General features: G+C 37.0%; 1 protein-coding gene across 1 annotated transcript in view; it reads right to left on the reverse strand.

Moving 5' to 3' along the window:
• The window catches only part of ctnna2 (catenin alpha 2), a 549,783-nt gene that overhangs the window by 427,313 nt on the left and 102,527 nt on the right, over nucleotides 1-19,943 (reverse strand). Inside the window, exon 3 of the mRNA XM_088930486.1 lies at nucleotides 3,239-3,434. Coding sequence (XP_088786612.1) covers nucleotides 3,239-3,434 — 196 coding nt within the window. The remainder of the gene's footprint in view (nucleotides 1-3,238; nucleotides 3,435-19,943) is intronic.

Below are 19,943 nucleotides of genomic sequence, written 5' to 3' on the forward strand. Positions count from 1 at the left end.
ACATCTGGACTGCATTACTAAGTGTCAGGACTAAGTGACTCATATCTCACCTTGATCAACCAATCAGGGACTGGTAGGGCTGAGTAACCCACGTGGGACTCTGATGCCCATGGAACTTTCAGCCAATCAACGAGCTGAAGTTCCTCCAGGTAAAAACAGGCAACACAGAGAGCCTGAAAGATTCAACAAGATTCAGATTCGGGAGATTCAGTAAGATTCTGGAGAGGATTCTGTGGACTGTTCTAAAGGGAATTCAAAGGAGAATTCCAGGGCAGGACGGCCCAGGAGCAGAAGGCTCCCAAGGGCAGGACATTCTCGCAGCGCGCCTCCTGACCATCCCGAGACTCAGCCCGGACAACCACGGAACGGCCAGTGTGTCCGAGTGCCAGAACTTTCCTTTGTTCTAAGAGTCTAGAGTGGAGGTTGCCAGAGAGTAACCAGCAGCAGGCCTCGTGAACAGATCGGAACTGTGGACAGCTGAATCACTATTCAGAACTAGTCTTCATCAGGAACGAACCGGTCCTCTTCCTGACTTGCTGGGACCCACAGTCATCTTTTCTCCTGTGCACAAACTTTGCTAGTTAAAGCCAACACTAACTAGCCGGTCAGTGAGCATCAGCAGCGCACCGTCGCAAGCCGCACAGCACAGCCTGGCACGGAGCCAGAGAGCGCGGATTGGACAGCAACAGCCTGCAACTGTTTCTTTGTGCCCGCAGGAGATCTGAATCCCCAGAAATTGGATGAGTATTCAACTTCAATGCATTACAGCTCGAGAATTCAATTGTTATCCAAACCAGTTGATATCAGTTTAATTCCTAAGAGTTATGTACTTGTTTTGAGTATCTAATGTAGAAGTTGTAACCAAGTTCATTTATGAAACGGTCTAAATGAATGATATACTGAACGTATGTCCTCTTGATGTGTAACACTTCGTAACTGAATGAATATATATCTTTTGTATTCTGATAACCCTCTCGATAAGATCTGTTAGGTTTATATGCATATTCTATGTATTAATAAATGTATCCTCGTGTATTAGTACCTGTGTGTGCGCGTTGTTTGAGTTATGTCGCGTGGTTGGATTCTAAAGCCATCAAAAGAATCAACTTTGTGATTTACTGCTACAATTGATAATTGTCTCAGTAAATGCCCAAACCCTACAGAACTGGTGCCTTCAGAGAGCCACTATGATTACATATTTGGCGTCCCTGAACGGCTATGAAACACTACAACATGAAACATCACCTACTGTTTGTTTGTCCTGTCTTTAATTTTATTTTTTTTAATTTAATTTGTGGTTTCATAAAGAATGCTGATCTTCCTGTCTTTGCTTTCCTGAGTAGTTTATTAACTGTACCAGAATCTTATTCATTGACTGGAGATAGGGAGACCAGTGGTCCTAGTACAGATTCCTGTAGTAGTCCACTAATTACATCACCAAAAGTTTAGCATTCATCCATTATCTATGCTGTTTTCAATTTATTAACCAACTCAGACTCATACATCTCCTCGAATGCCTGTTGTCTAAATTAATCTTTTATGAGGAACATTAACAAAAGCCTTTTGACAGTTCATTACTGTTGCTGCTTGTTCAAAGAAATATAACAAGTTTTACTTTTCCGAATACATGTTGAAATGTTAAATGATCCGTGTCACGTCATATAAAGATTTTGTGACAAATCAAAGATCCCAGCCCCTTGAAAAAATATTATTAATTATTCTTTTTAATAGTCTATACACGTTATAAGATACATTAATAAATTCAGGGTTGATATAACTTGTTGTGCAGCTTACTAGTATCAAAATTCATCTCTGTTAAATCTGATGATCTACTACTCACATATGTCTTCACTTGAGTATTAAAAACATTTCTTAAGATGGTAGCAAAAATGCACAGATGTGCAGCATAAATGAAGGCTTTTATATTTTTCATCCTATTGATACATTTAAACCATTAATGGTGCAATGATAGAACAAATTATTTCCACAATGTTCCGTATAACCACAGAAAAGTAACAGACAAAATCATATTAAAATAATATGTATTAGTTGTTGTTATACAATACACAACACTACATTACATATTTACTTTATCAGTTGTGCATTTAGGATTACAATACAAACTGATATTTCTAAACAGAAAGGTATTAAAATAGATTCATTCATTGTTTATTTCCTTGCTTACTCTAGTCCATTTTTAAATCTGACATATACTATACTTAAGTTAAATTAAATTTGGTAAAGAAAATTTGTGTTTTACTGTATGATAAGGTTTGTGTACATTTATTTCACCCTTTGTCACTTCTCAAGAGAGACTAATTCCTATTAGACAAGATCAATATACAATATGTTGAAAAGTAATTAGAACTACTTGTGACCTTGACATTTGACTTCAACCATTTTAATTGAATAAGCTGCTAAATTCAGTCCACCACACATTCAAGGACAACTGAAGAAATAACTAGAATTGATTTTTCTGCTGTTCCTAATGGACAGCATGTCAGTTTTTATATTTCATACTTCAGCTAAGTCATGATGCAGTGCCCAAGACTTCTTGTTTATAGACTCTATTTTTCTAGTTTTCTAGATATGGTTGTCGCAAATTAAAAAAATATTTGTAAATAAAGTGTATACTGTACATTTTCCCAAATATACCGGGCTTTGCACTTTTAATGAAAAAAAAATAAAGTTAAAACTTATTGTTATATTTTACAGAGTAGAAAAGAAAAATAACTAAATATGTAAAAATGCAAAACACAAAAAGAACAAAATACTTAGGCATATTTTAGAACTGAAAATGCCCAATGCCCAATGTTTCCCAGAGGCCAATTCACCTACTGTACCTCCTGTCTGGACGAAGTCCACACAAACACATGGAGAACATTCAAACCCCCTGCAGTTAGCAGCTCAGGAACTGAACCCAGGGCCTCATCACTGCAAGGCAGCAATCCTAACCTCCACTGTGCTGCCCTCGACAAGCTGTACACAATCTAAAGAATATGCAAGCTATGCAGCTTCACTTGAATCAAATGTAACACATACAGTATTAAAATATAACCACATACTGTATGAGTCAAAGCAATATGTGTAGAATGTATTTAATAGGAGAATAGGAGTTACATAGTATACCAAAATTATCCCAGTGCCAAACGTTAAATGCTAGTGATAAATGTGATAGAACGTATCTTTTACTGTACATGTACGTGGAATATCTGGAAGTGAGGAGCATGTACATCACCTTGTTTACGAACATCTTCAACTGCAGCAATGAGCTCTTCTTTCAGGTCCTGGCTCTCTTTGGCAATCTGCTCACCCTTTTCCAGAAAATTCTGGGTGGCCTGCTCCACAGAGGCAGCCAGGACGTGAGCCTTCTTGGAGCGTCCCTTCTTTTTGCTGGACGGGCCTTTATTACTCGTATTCACCAAGGTAGTGACCTGAAGAAAAAAGGAAAATGAAAAGAAAATGTTAGATTTGATGACTGGCTTGTCAGTGTGATTACTTGCGCTGTGTCTCAGGTTACCTGTTTCCAGGATTCATGAAAACATGGAAGTAAACCCAAAGGCTAATTGTCCAGCTTGTGGAAACAAAGGTCTCTTGACTCAGTAATTCCAAAGAAATCTGCATGGTCAAGGACAACACATAAGCAGTAGCAGTCTATGAAAATCAGCCGCGAACAGACAGAATATCATATTCTCAATTACTATTCGGATGTCTAAGAAAAACTATGATAGTGTTAGTTCTCATCTCACAAATAAAAAAAGTATTTGATTTCAAGAATGTCAAGTGAAATTTCAAATTAAAAATGTATCAGTTTCAGTTAAGTCCTTCTTTAGAGATGTTGCGGAAGAACAACTAAAAATTGTTTTATTCCATAAAAAAAAACGTTTACTATACTGTGTAAAATGCAATTGTACTGTGAGTTTGGGCACATTTATTAGAATATCTTAAGGTTCATCATGTTTATGGCATTATAGTTAGATAAATACGCCCTTCCCTCTATTTAAACACCCATTTAACAAGTTTGTACTGTATTTGTTAAACACAGTCACATTGTTCGAAAGGGAAATAGAAGTGGAAATGCCATTCTGACCTCCCACAACTAAGTTCATGATTCTTAGAATTCTTAGAATTTTTATACATTTTATTAATTATATTGATCTTGTTAACTACTGTGCAAAGGTAAACATGGTAATTATTCTGAACAAACAACAACGTTTTTACTTTGATGATTCAGGGCTGTGTTAGGGTAAAAACAAGTGATATTGGATTTTTAAAGAAATGTAAGATTTTGGTTTACACGTTTTCACAAGGAACAGATTTTCAGAAACTGAATAATGGGTGTATTGTGATTATACAGGGTATGAATGAATTAAAACTGTTTACACACAAAAAAACCCAATGAATTATTAAAGGAGTTGTTTTTTAAGGATTCCAAAGGGGTTCAAGACCTCCTCCAATTTCATCTTGCTAGGTATGAAAGAAAACCTCATTTAATCTGTGTAATGAGAATGCTTGATTAACTGAGTTGCAAATTAATTTCTCACTGAATCTGATTATTAAAACCCGTTGCAGACACAATTGTTACAGTCTAGGTTAAATGTCATTTTTAGTGTGAGCTAAAAATATCTGGAATATTTCCCTTAATCACTTCAGAAGACTCCACCGAAATTAGATTCAATATATCTGGAACTGAAATGAAGTGTGTTTTAAGAAGACTTGCATGAATTAATTATTGGCAGCTATATATAATCAATCTATTCATCCTGATGTACTGTATAATACCATGTCTTTTTTTTCTAATCTGGAGAAAAGGAATTGAAAAAGCATAAAATACAATTTTGCAAACTCGTCATTTGAACCAAGTTTATTTTTCAAATTATTGTATAATAATTCACCTTGTGTTGTTGTGTTAATATGTCCATGACATTAAAAAAAAATATCTTGCTATCTGGTATATTTTGTAGCTAATAAATAATTAATCAAATATGCATCCAATGTAACTTTTTTATTTTTGTAATATTAAAACATCAAATATAAAGTTTTCTGGGATGTGTTTTAAGTGTTGTATCTGTTTTATTATGTACACAACACTGATAAACCTGTGTAATAAAATAACCATAGCAGAGTGAAAAATGTGGATATGAAGGCTAATAGTCATCTCTGTGAATCAGTCTCACTGTGTACCTGTGCAGGCAGCTGTTATTGCATTAATGTGTGGAAGCCAGTTACTGTTAGGGTTTGCACACCTGCCAGTTTTCACTCTCATTAGATAATTGAAACCTTACTTAATCTAAGAAATTGCTTCAATTTAATGTTTGTTTTTACTCAAATGTTTGGGACTTTTAACATCGGTTAAAGCTCCAACATGGAACAAACAGTTAATGAATTAAAGCCATGATCGGAATTAACCAAGTGGTAAAATTAGATTAGGGAGCTACATAGGCATGCAAGTTACATAGGAATAAGTAGCCTTAAAAATGATGATGATGATGATTATTATTATGTGAATGAAGGGTTTGATTGTGTAACTTAGGGCTCGGCTGGAACAAAAAACAATAGGTGTGTTTGTCACCAGGACTTGGATTGGGAACCACTGATATCGAATGATATCACACATACATCACTCTATTATTATTTTGTAAATGTATTTTATTAAGTGTTTAGAATTGCAATTTTAAATCCCTAATTTAAACTGTTTCCAAAGCCAGTTACTGTGTGTATGTATGGAAGACCGATTCATACGGCCAGCAGCCATATCACTCTGCAACTCACAACTGGCAACCCACTGAAGCTAAGCAGGTGTGAGCCTGGTCAGTACCTGGATGAGAGACCTCCTGGGAAAAACAAGGTTGCTGCTGGAAGAGGTGTTAGTGGGGCCAGGGCGCTCACCCTGTGGTCCATGTGGGTCCTAATGCCCCAGTATAGTGAGGGGGACACTATACTGTAAACAGGCGCCGTCCTTTGGATGAGACATAAAACCGAGGTCCTGACTCTCTGTGGTCATTAAAAATCCTAGGGCGTTTCTCGAAAAGAGTAGGGCATCCTGGCCAAATTTCCCATTGGCCCTTACCAATCATGGCCTCCTAATAATCCCCATCTATGAATTGTCTTCATTACTCTGCTCTCCTCCCCACTGAGAGCTGATGTGTGGTGAGCGTTCTGGCGCACTATGGCTGCCGTCGCATCGTCCAGGTGGGGCTGAACATTGGTGGTGGTGGAGGGGATCCCCATTAACTGTAAAGCGCTTTGAGTGGAGTGTCCTCTCAAAGTGTAAGCAATTATTATTATTATTCTGACAGCATGTGGTTTCTTTCCACACAATGAAGCATTTAGTTTACTACTACGACATTTAAAACTACTGTGAGCCAATCACATAAAATGTCAATTTATAAAAGTGCCTTGGGGAAAATTAAGTTTCCTTCTAAAACATAACTCAAATTGATGTTTAATTTTGTAACATGTTTTCCCTTCAGTAAGCAAGTGGTTGTGTCTGTTACGCATGAGTACTGTAAATTAGGCAAGATAGTTTGGCATTTTAAGCAAACATGTCAATGCTACAGTACCTTAGAAGTGAACAACAGGAAATGCACTCAAATCCCCGTTATTTCAATGAAAAATTTTTATATGTTTCACACAGTTACAAATTAAAAATGTATGAGTCCACAAGCAGTAAGAGATTTCTTATTAAAACTAATCTGGTGATTTTGCTAAACCGCTAATCATAAATTGAAGAAATGATTCTGGTAGTGCCCTTTTGACTAAAAAAATTAATTAATTGGCAATTTGGTCTTTGTGTGAAATGCATTCCAATTAAATCTGTATTGCCTCTGTTAAGAACACACATTCTGTTTTTTATAAATAATACCTTTGTACCAAACAAAATAGCTAGTGGCCTGAATTAGAGTTTCATTGGCAAAATAATCCATCCTGTGGAATCAAACAGAACAGGGTCAACCTCTTTTCATGGCTCTTAACCCAAACTAGCCTGCAGGGTTCAGTTTTTCTGTAGTGTCTGGACACAACAGGTTCTAAATATACTGTACAGGAATCCCTCCATCAGCAAGTAAATGAGGAGATGATTTATCTTCTCTTTTTAATTGCAAAATGGGACATTGCTTCGTTTTACTGGGTGAATCTAGCGTTACATTTTGAAGTGGCCCCCTCTAAATTTCCAACTTGGAATTTACAATCAAAACAATCTGCCACATGGCTCTTGCTCTGATCTGGAATAAAAGGAAGACAAGAAGACAACCTGAAGCATCCTTTGGGTGATGGCTGTCAGGTTGATCACCTCTATGTCACACTATGCATATCGAACAGATACAAAGGAATTTAAATTCAAAAAGGCACCACCCCACAGATACTGCCCACTCCCACAAGCACCCCATTGACAATATTGGTTGTTCTGTGGCCGACCATGAGCTCCCCAATCAGCTCGATTCACTCCAACTGATTTCAATCGGCAACCAAGCCAAAGCCGAAGTGCTGTGAAAATGTGGACTGGAACCTGCTTGAAACCTGCAATTAGCCACTTAAAATTAGAAACATCAGTTGTGCATTTCATTTTCTATTCAGTACATTTATCGTTACAAATATCCATCCATTTTCTAAACGTTTCACCCAATTCAGGGTTGCTGGGGAGTCGATCTCGGCAAGCAGGGAGGGGTACACTCTGGACAGAGACGCCTGTCCATGTCACACAGACACACACAGACACGGAGACACACGCACTCACACCAGGGTCCATTTTTCCCAGAAGCCAACCCTCCAGTCTCTGGACTCTGGGGGAAACCCAGAACACCAGGTCCAGAATCGAACCCAAGGTATCAACTCTGCGAGACGACTGCTTTGCCACTGTGCAAACCATTACAAATATCACAGTTTCAAAATAACATACCGTAGGGTTTTAAATACTAAACAAGCCTTAGGGTTAGGGTTAGGGTTAAAAACACTTGACCTACTGTAGCGACGAGGCTTATTAAAATACAAGAATTAATTTTCTGTTCCCTTGCCAGTCCCTCTCTCCTTCATCTCAGTGGTGCTTGAGGCCACTCCATTTGGTTCACAATTAAGGTGTTTTTCTAGCTGATAGAGTGTCCTGATAATGAACAGCTCCCCAGTGCTGAGATTCTCCAGCAACCTTAACAAATGGTTATCTGGCGCCTTAATGTCTGGGAGATTCCAAGGGAGTCTGATTCAAAGTTTGTTTACAACTTTGAGGTCAGAGGGCATGGTTACTCATCATCAGCCAATCAGGAACTGGTAGGGCAGGTTAACCCCACGTGGGTCTCTGATGCCCATGAAACTTTCAACCAATGAACGACCTGCATTTCCTCCAGGAAAAACAGGCAACACAGAGAGCCTGTAGCAAAGTTCCAAAGGGTAGAACAGTTCCCAAGGGAACACAGTTCCCAGGAGCAGGACATTCTCGCAGTGCACCTGCTGGACATTCAGCCTCAGGGCTCCTCCTGAACCTCCTCATACTCAGCCCGGACCACCACGTAACGGCCAGTGTGTCCGAGTACAGGACTTTCCTTTGTTCTAAGAGTCGAGGACGGAGGTTGCCAGCACGTAACCAAAGGATCCACCCGAGGTTAGCATCAGCAGCAAGCCTCATGAACAGTTCGGAACTGTGAACAGCTGAATCACTATTCAGAACTAGCGCTTCATCAGGAACGAACCCGTCTTCTTCCTGACCTGCTGGGACCTGCAGTCACTTTTCTCCTGTGCACAAAACTAACTAGCCGGTCCTCAGAGAGCATCAGCAGCGCACCGTCGCAAGCCGCAACAACACTGCCTGGCACCGAGCCAGAGAACGCCAACTGGACAGCAACAAGCCTGCCACTGCTTCTTTGTGTCTGCAGGAGATCTGAATCCACACAGATTGGATGAGTATTCAACTTTCTGCATTACCGCTCGAGAATTCAATTGTTACCTCAACCAGTCGATATCAACTTAATTCCTATGAGTGATGTACTTGTTTTGAGTATCTAGTGTAGAAGTTGTAACCAAGTTCATTTACGAAACGGTCTAAATGAATGATATACTGAACGTATGTCCCTCTTAGTATTGGTAACTTTTCGTGACTGAATGAATATATCTGTTGTATTCTGCTAACCCTCACGATAAGATCTGTTATGTTTATATGCACATTTTATGTATTAATAAATGTATTTTCGTGTATTAGTACCCGTGTGTGTGCGTTGTTTGAATTATCCCGTAAGGTTGGATTCTAATACCATCAAAATAATCATTTTGTGACTTACTGCTACATTTAAGAATTGTCCCAGTAAATGCACAACCCCTACATTACTGGTGCCTCGTGAGAGGATACTACACCACAAACAGGCAATTTTATCCTTTGAACTGTGGCACAGATTTTATTTATGGAGAATGTAAATGCTGTGTTGTCAAATATCGTCTACACTTACAGTACCACAAACTCAGCTATATCACTTGTTTAATTCCCAGTGTAAGTTAACAGCAAACTGCTAAAGCCCTATCGTGCAAGAAAATTCAGTTGGATATATAGCTGCTCCTTAAATCTTCCTTTGCCTAGTATTATGTCTTAAAGACGGGGATGATGAATGAACAGTGATAGCTACTGTACATTCCCTAAAATGCTAACACACCAAACAATTTACTGAACCTGAGCCATGGCTGAAGAAGTGAAAGTGATTTTAGTTATTACTGACAAATCAGTCCAGGGCCTCAAACCTGTCTTACAGTGGAACAAAGCTTTCACCCACTGTTCTGCACACAAGAGTGGTGAGGGTTTACAGTATCTCCCTGGATCCCCTTCATGTGGCCCTGCAATAGTAAACCATCACTAGAGAATATTAAAGCTATTTCAGAGAATACTTGGTCAGAGATTGCTCAGACATTACATTAAACATCTTTTTTAAGGAGGATGAAACTATGCAAACATACATTACTGTTAATGAATCAAAGCATGAACTATCATCTGGTGGTTTCAGTTCCCTTCAAAAGTATTGTGATAGCACAATCAAAACTGTCATATTTGCTTTACTGCCAAATAATTTGAATTTCCAATTATATCCCTTTGAAGGGAACTGAATCCACCAGATGAGACAAACATGAAAATACTTTATATTTTGAGGGGTACAAGTTTCATACTGTACATTTTGATCATAGCAGAACAAAAATCTGCTTCGTGTTTAAAATGGTGGCTTCAAGAGACTATTAGTATTGGGACACTTGAAAGGCCATTATTTATTTTATTAGTGACTGTGTCTGCTCCATTTTATAATGACCACACATCTTCTGCTGTGACTCTTTCGGCTTGTGTTTCTTATACAGTATGATTATTCTGCAATGTGTTATTCTTATAACTGTTTTTTTACACCTACTGTAAAACACTTTGAAATGCAACGTTTAAAGGTGTCACGTAAGATGAAGTTTAATATTATGATTTGCAGTTTGCCAAGATACTATGTGTACAATGCACAAATCAATAAAGACTTAAACACAACACTCTATTAAAACAATTCAAAATCTGATGAAGAAAATTAAAAACATACTGTATCTAAAGAGTTCTGACTCCTGGTAAGGACGAAATTAATAATCTAAAATCCAACTTGTCAAAATAAAGCTTTGTAAGGAAAGTCAGGCTATATTTACCAAAAAACAAAACAAGATGCTCTGCATTAAGAAATATAAAATCCTTTAGAAAATTAAGTTGAATCTGTCTAGAAACAGGACCTAAACAATTCACTAATTATTTTTATCTGTGATGCAAAGTCGAATCACATTATCACTAAAGCAATACTTGTTCTGTTGAATGAACTATATCAAGAAGATTCATGTTCTTACCTGGAGGCTTTTGCCATTAAGACTTAAAACCAATTTCCCTAACAGCCACTGTACATTGTATCCAACACATCTTTTATTGAAATATACTAAAATAAAAAAAAATGTTTAAAAAATAGAAAACCTAAGAGGGGAAAAATAGATATACTGTAATAAGCAACCTCGACAGAGGACATAATTTGAAAATAATAGGTTTATTCCTTGCTGAAAAGAAAAGAAGGAAAACACAACGTTTCAGCTGTGGAGCCTTCTTCGGGTGTGAGAGAATAAACCTATTACTTGTTCCTTTGCATCCTAGGCATGCTGATGCAGTCAACCACCTTAAATACTACTGTATACTACAGTGTACTTTATAACTGTGGTTATACCAACATGGACATTTTTTATGGATATTTTCAAAGCTCATTCCAGTCCATTTTCATAAAGCAGCTACAGAATGTTCACGTTAGGAAGCTTGCAAGAGAAAACACAGGCATGGATAAGAGGAATGAAATTAATTTCATTTTCTGTTTTTCTTTTCAAATGTACATAGATATTTAAATCAATAGCAGGAATTGAAATGTAATAAAGTCTGCAATGGATCAAAAACCTTGGCAAACTGTCTTGATACACTGATTTACTATAAAATACTAGAAATTAATGAAAGAAAATGTAAAATGTCTAATGCATAGCACATGCAACAGAAAAATAAAATTGTAGATACAGAAAGAAACACTTTCGTAAATTCCAACATAGAATATTTGCTATGGATTCCTTGTTTCTCAGTCCATTACCCACTGTTACTTTATTATTTACTCAAAGGAACACAAATGTCATGACCTTTCCAAACCTGCATTTACAGTACCTTCACACTCCAGATTGATAAAGGAGAGAAGGCAAATTATGACTGCAAATAGTTAAATTATAGTTGAATTACATACAGAAAAAAAGGGCTTATCCAGTCAGGAATTGCATTTTATTGTTTTGTCTTGACAATTTGACCTACACTAGACAGCAGATCCACTGCGAGGGTCATACTGTATGTATGTGTGTTTAAAACTAGTCTTGGATAATGACAAGCTGCAACAAATTGAATTACACATCATAATCTACTATTAGCAAGCTATAAAAGTAACCATTTCATTGGGTTTTGTAATTTAAAGTATTTTACATGCAGAATAAATTCAATGGTATGTAATAACATCACTGCCACAACCAAGCATAATGCATTTGGATATCAAAGTATCCACAATAACTGCTGGAAGAAAGGGAGAAGAAATAGATGTTCCACTAATTAATAAAACCACTATATCAGGTTCTAAACATTTTCAATTGCAATGGACAAGCAAAGAAACATGCCAGTTATAAATACAGAAAGGAATGTAAATGTATTACATTATAATGGATTTCAGTACGGAGTATCCCAAAGGAAGCAAAAGATTAGCTGGCAATCTCATCTGCAGAAAAAGGTGCAGCTGCCAGCTGTGATCGCCAGCAAACTACATCCTAGATGGATAAGGCACAACTTACTAACTGTTCTCTTTCACTGGCACTGTACAATTATGCTAGAAATCAGCTCAGACATTTAGAGTGAATCCTAGACAGAGTGCTCTTCTGAAGCTGTTTTGAGTTTTATTTTCAGATGGATGACAGACAATTAAGTCATAAAGACCAGTTTGAAAACATTCGCAGTTTGATGAATAGATTCTCTTGTCAAAAGGATTAGATACTGTAGCTATAGCTTGGAAATCCATTCCATTCTTGTTTTTACTAAGAGGCCATCAAGATATCATGCATGCACTGTAACTAATCATACGTATTGGTTAGTCAGATGTCCATATATAGTTTCATAACATTAAACAGGGCTGCAGAATTCTTGGGTCCATGTGTGAAAGTCTCCACATTTTTTGTCCCCTTAGCTCAATGAGGATCTCACAATTTGAATTAATAGTGATGATACTTTTTACACTCAAAGCACCTTACAAGTAAAGGGAACTCCCCTCCAGCACCACCAGCGTGTAGCCCCCACCTGGGTGATGCAATGGCAGCCATAGTGCACCAGTACGCTCAACACACGCCAGCTATCAGTGGGGAAGAGAACAGACTGATGAAGCCAGTTCATAGATGGGGATTATTAGGAGGCCATGATTGGTAAAGGCCTGGAAGAAATTTGGGTAGGACACCCCTACTCATTTCAATAAGTGACCTAGGATTTTTAATGACCAGAGAGAGTCAGGAACCCGGCTTTACACCTCATCTAAAGGACGGTGTCTTTTTTTTTACAATGTAGTGTCCCCCCATGACTATACTTCGGCCTTAGGACACACACAGACCACAGGGTGAGTGCTCTCTACTGGTCCCACTAACAGCTCTTCCAGCAGTAACCTTAGCTTCCCCAGGAGGTCTCCCGTCCAGGTACTGGCCAGGCTCACACCTGATTAGCATCAGTCAGTTGCCAGCTGTGAGCTGCAGGGTGATATAGCAGGATGAAGAGCCTGCCTGCTGGCAATGAGAACTCAATGAGAATCTCACAATGTGAGCCCAAATCATTTACAAATCATCCTGAAATATAGAACCTCTTTCAACCTCGTCATTTAAATGTTTATAATAACCTAACATGATTACATCATATACCCAATTGAACCACCCTGTATTAACCCAATTGCAGATAGTCCTTTTGACATGTAACTCTTTTTCTTGATAATTTATTTACACTTAATACTTAATTATTCATCATTATTCAAGGCCAGTTTGTCCTTCTGCTTATTTGAAGATGATATAAAACTATGCACCGACATGAAACATAGGCCATTTATATCATATCTCATTCTGCATTACTGCTGTAAGCCGTTTCCTTACTTTGACCCTGTATGAAACGCATTATCATAAAACATAGGCACTATAGCTTTTTGTCGTTTTGTAAATTTTCAGGGATTATTCCAAACAAGACCAAGACGCTTTACATATTGGAAATCCACTACTGCATCCATCACTACTACATCCATGTATGCAACACCTAACAATTGCAGTTTATCATTTTAATTGATGGACAGCAACTCCTGGCTCAGTGACCCTGGTTACCATACTAGCAATTAAAATAAATAGCAATTTATTTTGGAAATTGTGGTCCAGACAGATGATTGTTATCTACTGTTTCACTAACACCAATGACTACAACAATCCAGTTTTTCTTGGAGGACTCTATAAGGAGTGTCTGACAAAGGTAGAGCACTATCCATACCTTGGGAGCATTCTTTTACAGAAGGTTGATATTGACAAAGAAATCACCTGAAATCCACTAGTACAGTCTTTGGCCCACTGAGGAACCATCTTTATAAGGATTGCAACTTCAAAACTGAAACCAGACTGATGGTCTGCCACTTAGTTATTTTTCCTATTTTATTGTACAGAAGTGAGGCATGGATAACATACGAGACATACTATAAAAGACTTGTGTTGTATCACAAACTGTTCGCAGAAGATTGTAAGTATCAAGTCTGAGGACTGATACACAAACATCAATGTTCTCTCCCATGCAAGAAACATTCTGATCCATCAGCTACTGATTCAGTCTTGTCTCCTGGATTTCAGACTCCAGGCTCACAGAGAACATTATCTTCTTCCAGCTCTGAACCAGGCAACTGATCCAGAAGAGGAACCAAGAAGCGTTTCAAAAATCTGTAAGACTGTGAACCTAAACAACTACAAGAAATGCAGCACATGTCAGGAATAGTGTTCGCCTGGCGTTCTGCACAATCATTCTAATTAGCACTCTGTCATTGTAAACTGTGGTGGGAATGGAGAGACATCTGGAAAAATAAGAAGTGCGAGCATGTAAAAGAGATGTTTTTACTTACGACAGGTGCAATGCCTTCTACTGATTTACACCTCATCTTACAAGGTGCAAACTATTACAAAAATGAATTACATGCGAGCAGCATAAAAGCCCCACCTCCAGAGAGCATTCATCTCAAATTAATTTTTATGATGGCATACAGTACATTGGTCATACACCTATTCGAACTACAGTGATGTGGGAAAGAAAGTACACCCTCTTAAAACTAACCTCATGTGACAAATAACACACAAAGATACTAATAAAATAAATTCATAAATAAGGACAAAGTAAAATTTGTGTGTTATCAGTTACATGAGGTTATACAATTTTATAACAATTTTATCTACTGTTAGGACTTGGGGAGGACTAAATGAAGGTCAGATATGTCTTAATATGTAAAACCGTAGAATTGTAAGGGGGTGTGCTTTTTTTCACACCACTGTACAATTTTAACTGTACATTAACCTGCCACCAGACATACTGTACAGTACATTAGGTGTAGTATATGCTGAGGCATGATATTAAGTGATATTAATTCCTTATCATATTATTGAATATATATTATTGAATATATATAGAATATATATTGAAAAAAACTGAAGAACATGTCTCAGTAAATTTCTATCATCGCTGTGCTGTACCCAATTCTGTATTCCTGTATACATTCTGTGCATTTCTATGTAATTCGAAGGAATCGTGGAACTTTCCTCCTGTAAAACACGCTAACATGATGTAATCCTCTCGAAGAAGATGATGTGTTTATCTGTAGTTATCCTTGAGGCAGTACCAAGTTAACTGAGATGTAATGTAAAAAAATGTAAATCAATGAATTTATGTGCTGCACCATGTGGCTTTATAAAATGGATGGCACCCAAGCGATTTAGTGCAACTGCGTCCCAAAATTATTCAGGGATATGTACAGTACCTGGTTGCAATTCCATGATGCAATTTACTGTGTGTGTCTCAATAGCTTTGCTGCATATTTTCTATTATTTACCTACTTCACTTTCATCTTTTTCTATTTTACAAGAACAGTACTGGTTCTACCTGTATGTCACCTTTGGGCTGCCAAGGCAACCACTAAATAGTGCAAGTTAATGATTATCATTATTATAATATGTTTAGCTTCTGCATAATATATGAATATATATTGGATTAAGTACAGATAGGGTGATGCACAAATCAAGGCAAACTGGTGTTTGTTGCCCCATTTTTTTAAATGATTTTGAATCACTGCCAATGCCTGCTTTATTTTACACTGTAATATGATGTCATGCAGGTTTCTTTTCCAGGCATAAGAATGTCAAGACATATTTAAGACGCTTGTTTTGAAAAGCAATCTGTGATAACCAATTTCATTTTGGATATTGCTAAATAATTGGCAAAACAGAGACAAATTAGATAGCAGAGTTTATTTGCCATGTGTACATGTACAATGGGATTCTTACTTGTGCCATTCTCTTAGGACATGCACAGTACAGCAGACAACAGTACAACAGATAACACCACACTATGTAGAGTACATTACAAAACAGTAATAATAAACAGTATGTATAGACAATAGCAGAGCAATAAATACAAACAGAACAATAACATACAGAACAACAAAATATCAAAGGCTCCGTTAAAAAGAATGTTAAAAAATTCAATCTCACAGACAATACAGTTTACATGGCACTGCCACAAATAAATATAATAGTAACTGGTTTTGTATTTAGAAATTGCACATGTATAGTTTATTAAATAAACTCTGTTTTTAAACTTGCTTTTGGAAAACCTTAAAATGATGACTATTTTAGAAATGCATGTCAAATTAATCTACATTCCTGTGGGTTTTCCAGTATACTGGGCAGAAATGTTGTTTGCAACAGACTGCTATACCACATCTCTCCAGTGGGGTATGCTAACAGCCCTGTGTCTCCTTCCTTCCGTCAGTATTTGGATATAAATTAGATCTGAAGATTCTGTTTTTTATATGAAAGCAACAGCACCTTGATTTTTGGTTTTTATAAGTTGTTTTTTTCCACCTCAAAATATACAGTAGCTTATGAGTGAAGCTTTTAGGTGTGCCTTTGGACTTGTTTCATGCATGCTTGTACAATCAAAAGCAAGGAAGCCTGTTGTACAGTATGTGCAAACGACAACTTATCCACAGAAAGCTGCCAGAAAGTCTTTGTTTAGGAAGGTGTTTAGAACACACACAGCAACAATAAATGTGTAAGATATGATATTGAACTTACAGTACACTGGTAACAGTGACATAACTCCTGTGATATGTCAGTGTAATGTTTTCTTACTATCCACTGTTTACTTTGACTTAACAATTTATCTCAATAAGGGTCCATATTCTGCACAACTTTATTACCACTGCATTAAGTGCATTATCAATACTTTTATTGTTTGGTGATTTTAGACAGCTTGCAGCACACTTAAAATCCAAAACATCTAGGACATATAAAAAATAAATAAAATCCTCATCATTAATTGTGCAAAAAAGAGCATTTATTTCAAACTGAAATACTGTAGACTACAGCTCTATTGGGAACTATTTATAGTAAGTTCCCTTTCCTGACTAGAATTTCACTGTAAAATGTGTGCTTGTTTTAATTAACATACGGTAACATTACAATTGGGCTCAATGCTGAGCGGTTCAGAGCTGAGCAAAATTCCTAATGCATTCTCTTTATCACAATCCACTTGATCTCTTCTGATTCCTCAGCACACCTGGGACTTTTCCACAGTTTGGGAAGTACAGCCAGAGGCAATTATTTAAATGTCTTTAAACAATTCTTTTTTTCTTTAGACCAAAATATAGAGTGGTATTTAACAGCAAAGCCTTAAACCACATTGCTATTATTATATTTCCAAATATTAAATAATTATGAATAAGCTGAAAGGACTTAAAAGTTTTGTATTGCTTCCTTTTTATCCTTTTAAGAACTCACTGGAAATGTAATCTTTTTATTTTCTTTCCAATTGTTTTATAAATGATTAGTACATTTTGAAGCTGAGAATGAAACATCCCACTTTCACCTCCATTAACTTTCAAAGACGAATAGCAGACTTTGCACAGAATCCTTTTTATTCCCTCTGTTCATGCTTCACTGCAATGAATTCAACTGCTGTTTTAAGTGCTTCTTGGTTTCATGGGGTTTTCTTCGTGTTTCCAAGCTGATGCCATTGTACATCTGAGATGAATGGCCATTAAGAACCTAGGCTCCCTGAACCATGTCAAGACTGTTTTTTGTGGATGCCTTAAAGATATCAGGAATGTTTTCAGTCAAACAGAAAGTTGAATCATTCCTGACAGTTTCAGACAACTCAACGGAAATTATAACATTTTTTTCACGGATTTAATTTCAACTGGTTCTCTATTTTGAGTGTCTAGCATTTCCATGCCACAAAAAGGCAGAGATCGTGATAAAACAAGAGGTTTACAATTGCTAAGGTTATGCAATCATCTGTGCCACTTTTACTGTATTTACCACCCTCAACCTAATTTTTTTTTATTTTTCTAAATTAAATGAGGTTTTTATTGCAATGAATTCCTAACATTTCGTAATTTAACAGCACATTATTTTTTGCTCATTAATTTATCAAAAGATTAACTAGGGGAAAATCAAGAGAGGATTAAGACTAGTTTCCATGGGGCTGCTTCAACTATGCAGCAAGATATAAAATATGCCATCAGCAGTCTTCCATGCATGAAAAGTGAATGTATATTTAATTTGCAACTTCCTTTCTGCATCATAGGCAGTGGGATAAACAAGATGACATTAAAAGGGAACATGCCTTTGAATCCACACAAAATATGTACATACTGTATACAGTATACAGTGCAGTAACTCTAATTATAAATCCCAAATCAGACTCTGCAATGCCATCACCAACCCTCCTATCTCATTTTGAAACAAAAGGAGTCAACGCCTCTTGCGGGAATAATTTCCACGCTGGTATTTTTTTTTATTGTATTGGCTTCATTTTTTTAAATAATATAATATGAACGCTCAAAACTAAGTTCTTTTCAGAAACTAAAAAATATGAAAGGTCAAGCCTGATAAAACACTTTTTTTTGTAAAATTCCCTTTTCCAGTGCAGTTCATTTTATGCCTTCCAAAAGGATATTGAATCTAGAGAAAACAGGTTTCAGCAGTAGCTTTTCAATGTCTTGAAAAAGTTTCCATTTCATAGAACATCTGTATTTTTACACTTAACATGCACTTAAAACCAGAAGCCTGGAAAATGTAGAAGATGTAGAGACAGGTTAGGAATGAGGATACTGCTCATACGTCTTCCTGGTTTGCCGATTTTGGCATCTCTGAATGCCAAATCACCTCCACTTCAAATACTCAACAGATATTCTTGTATCATAAGCATGTTAGCAGCTCTGCATGTTCATCTTGTTTAAGAAAGCTGCTTTGGGCGTCTGTGGTTATCTTGTAAATCAAATCAGGGCAGGCTTGCAAATACATAGACTTCTCTTAAATATTTTTCGACTTAAAACTAGTAATAAAATAAGAAGTTTGAGTCGGTACTTCTGCAGTTAGAACTGCAGTTAGTAGTTTCAGGCCAGTAGGATTAGAAATTTGGTCTGCAAAAAAAGAGTGGCCCCAATTTGCCCATGCTAAAATTGTAAAGTGGTCCTAAGAAAAGATGGTCAAGTAGCTTTGAGCATCATGCATAAATTCTGAGCACCGTGAAGGAGAGAAGTAACACAACAAATGGTGATGGCCATGCTGACACACTGACAGCCCACGAGACTGGCGTTGGATTGAGATGAAATCTGTATGACTACATAGCAGCACTGCATATGCAGTACCATGTTGTTGGTTTTGTTTTGTACAGCCTAAATAAACTAATTGTGCATTAATTTGTAAAAGAAAACCAAATCCTAGGAGTGAAGCCCGTTTATAGTGAAAATTTAAGTTTTACTCGGCAAAACATCTCACAAAATATTAACATAAGAGGTTCTCCATCAACTCCAGATTAATAGGTTAAAGGGCAATCCCTGTGGTATTTAATGCTGTATATGCAACTTTTCATACAGTACGTAGCAAGGTTTTTTTTTTGCTTATTTGCTAGAATTAAGCTCTCTGAATGACTTTCAATACACTTTTTGAACCCCCTAGTTAAGGATCAACACATTAAACAGAGTAAAAAAACAGAACTGAACACTCCTTACAAGGGTACCTTACCCTTACCATCATAGCATTTGTGCCACAGCTTTTTTTTAAATTAATAACCCCTTGCTGAAATTGTTCTAAAGCCCCTTCACACAAGTGTGTGGGTTGACCTT

Source organism: Atractosteus spatula, chromosome 1 (genome assembly GCF_055471065.1).
Source record: "Atractosteus spatula isolate fAtrSpa1 chromosome 1, fAtrSpa1.hap1, whole genome shotgun sequence".
Taxonomy (NCBI): Eukaryota; Metazoa; Chordata; class Actinopteri; order Semionotiformes; family Lepisosteidae; genus Atractosteus; species Atractosteus spatula.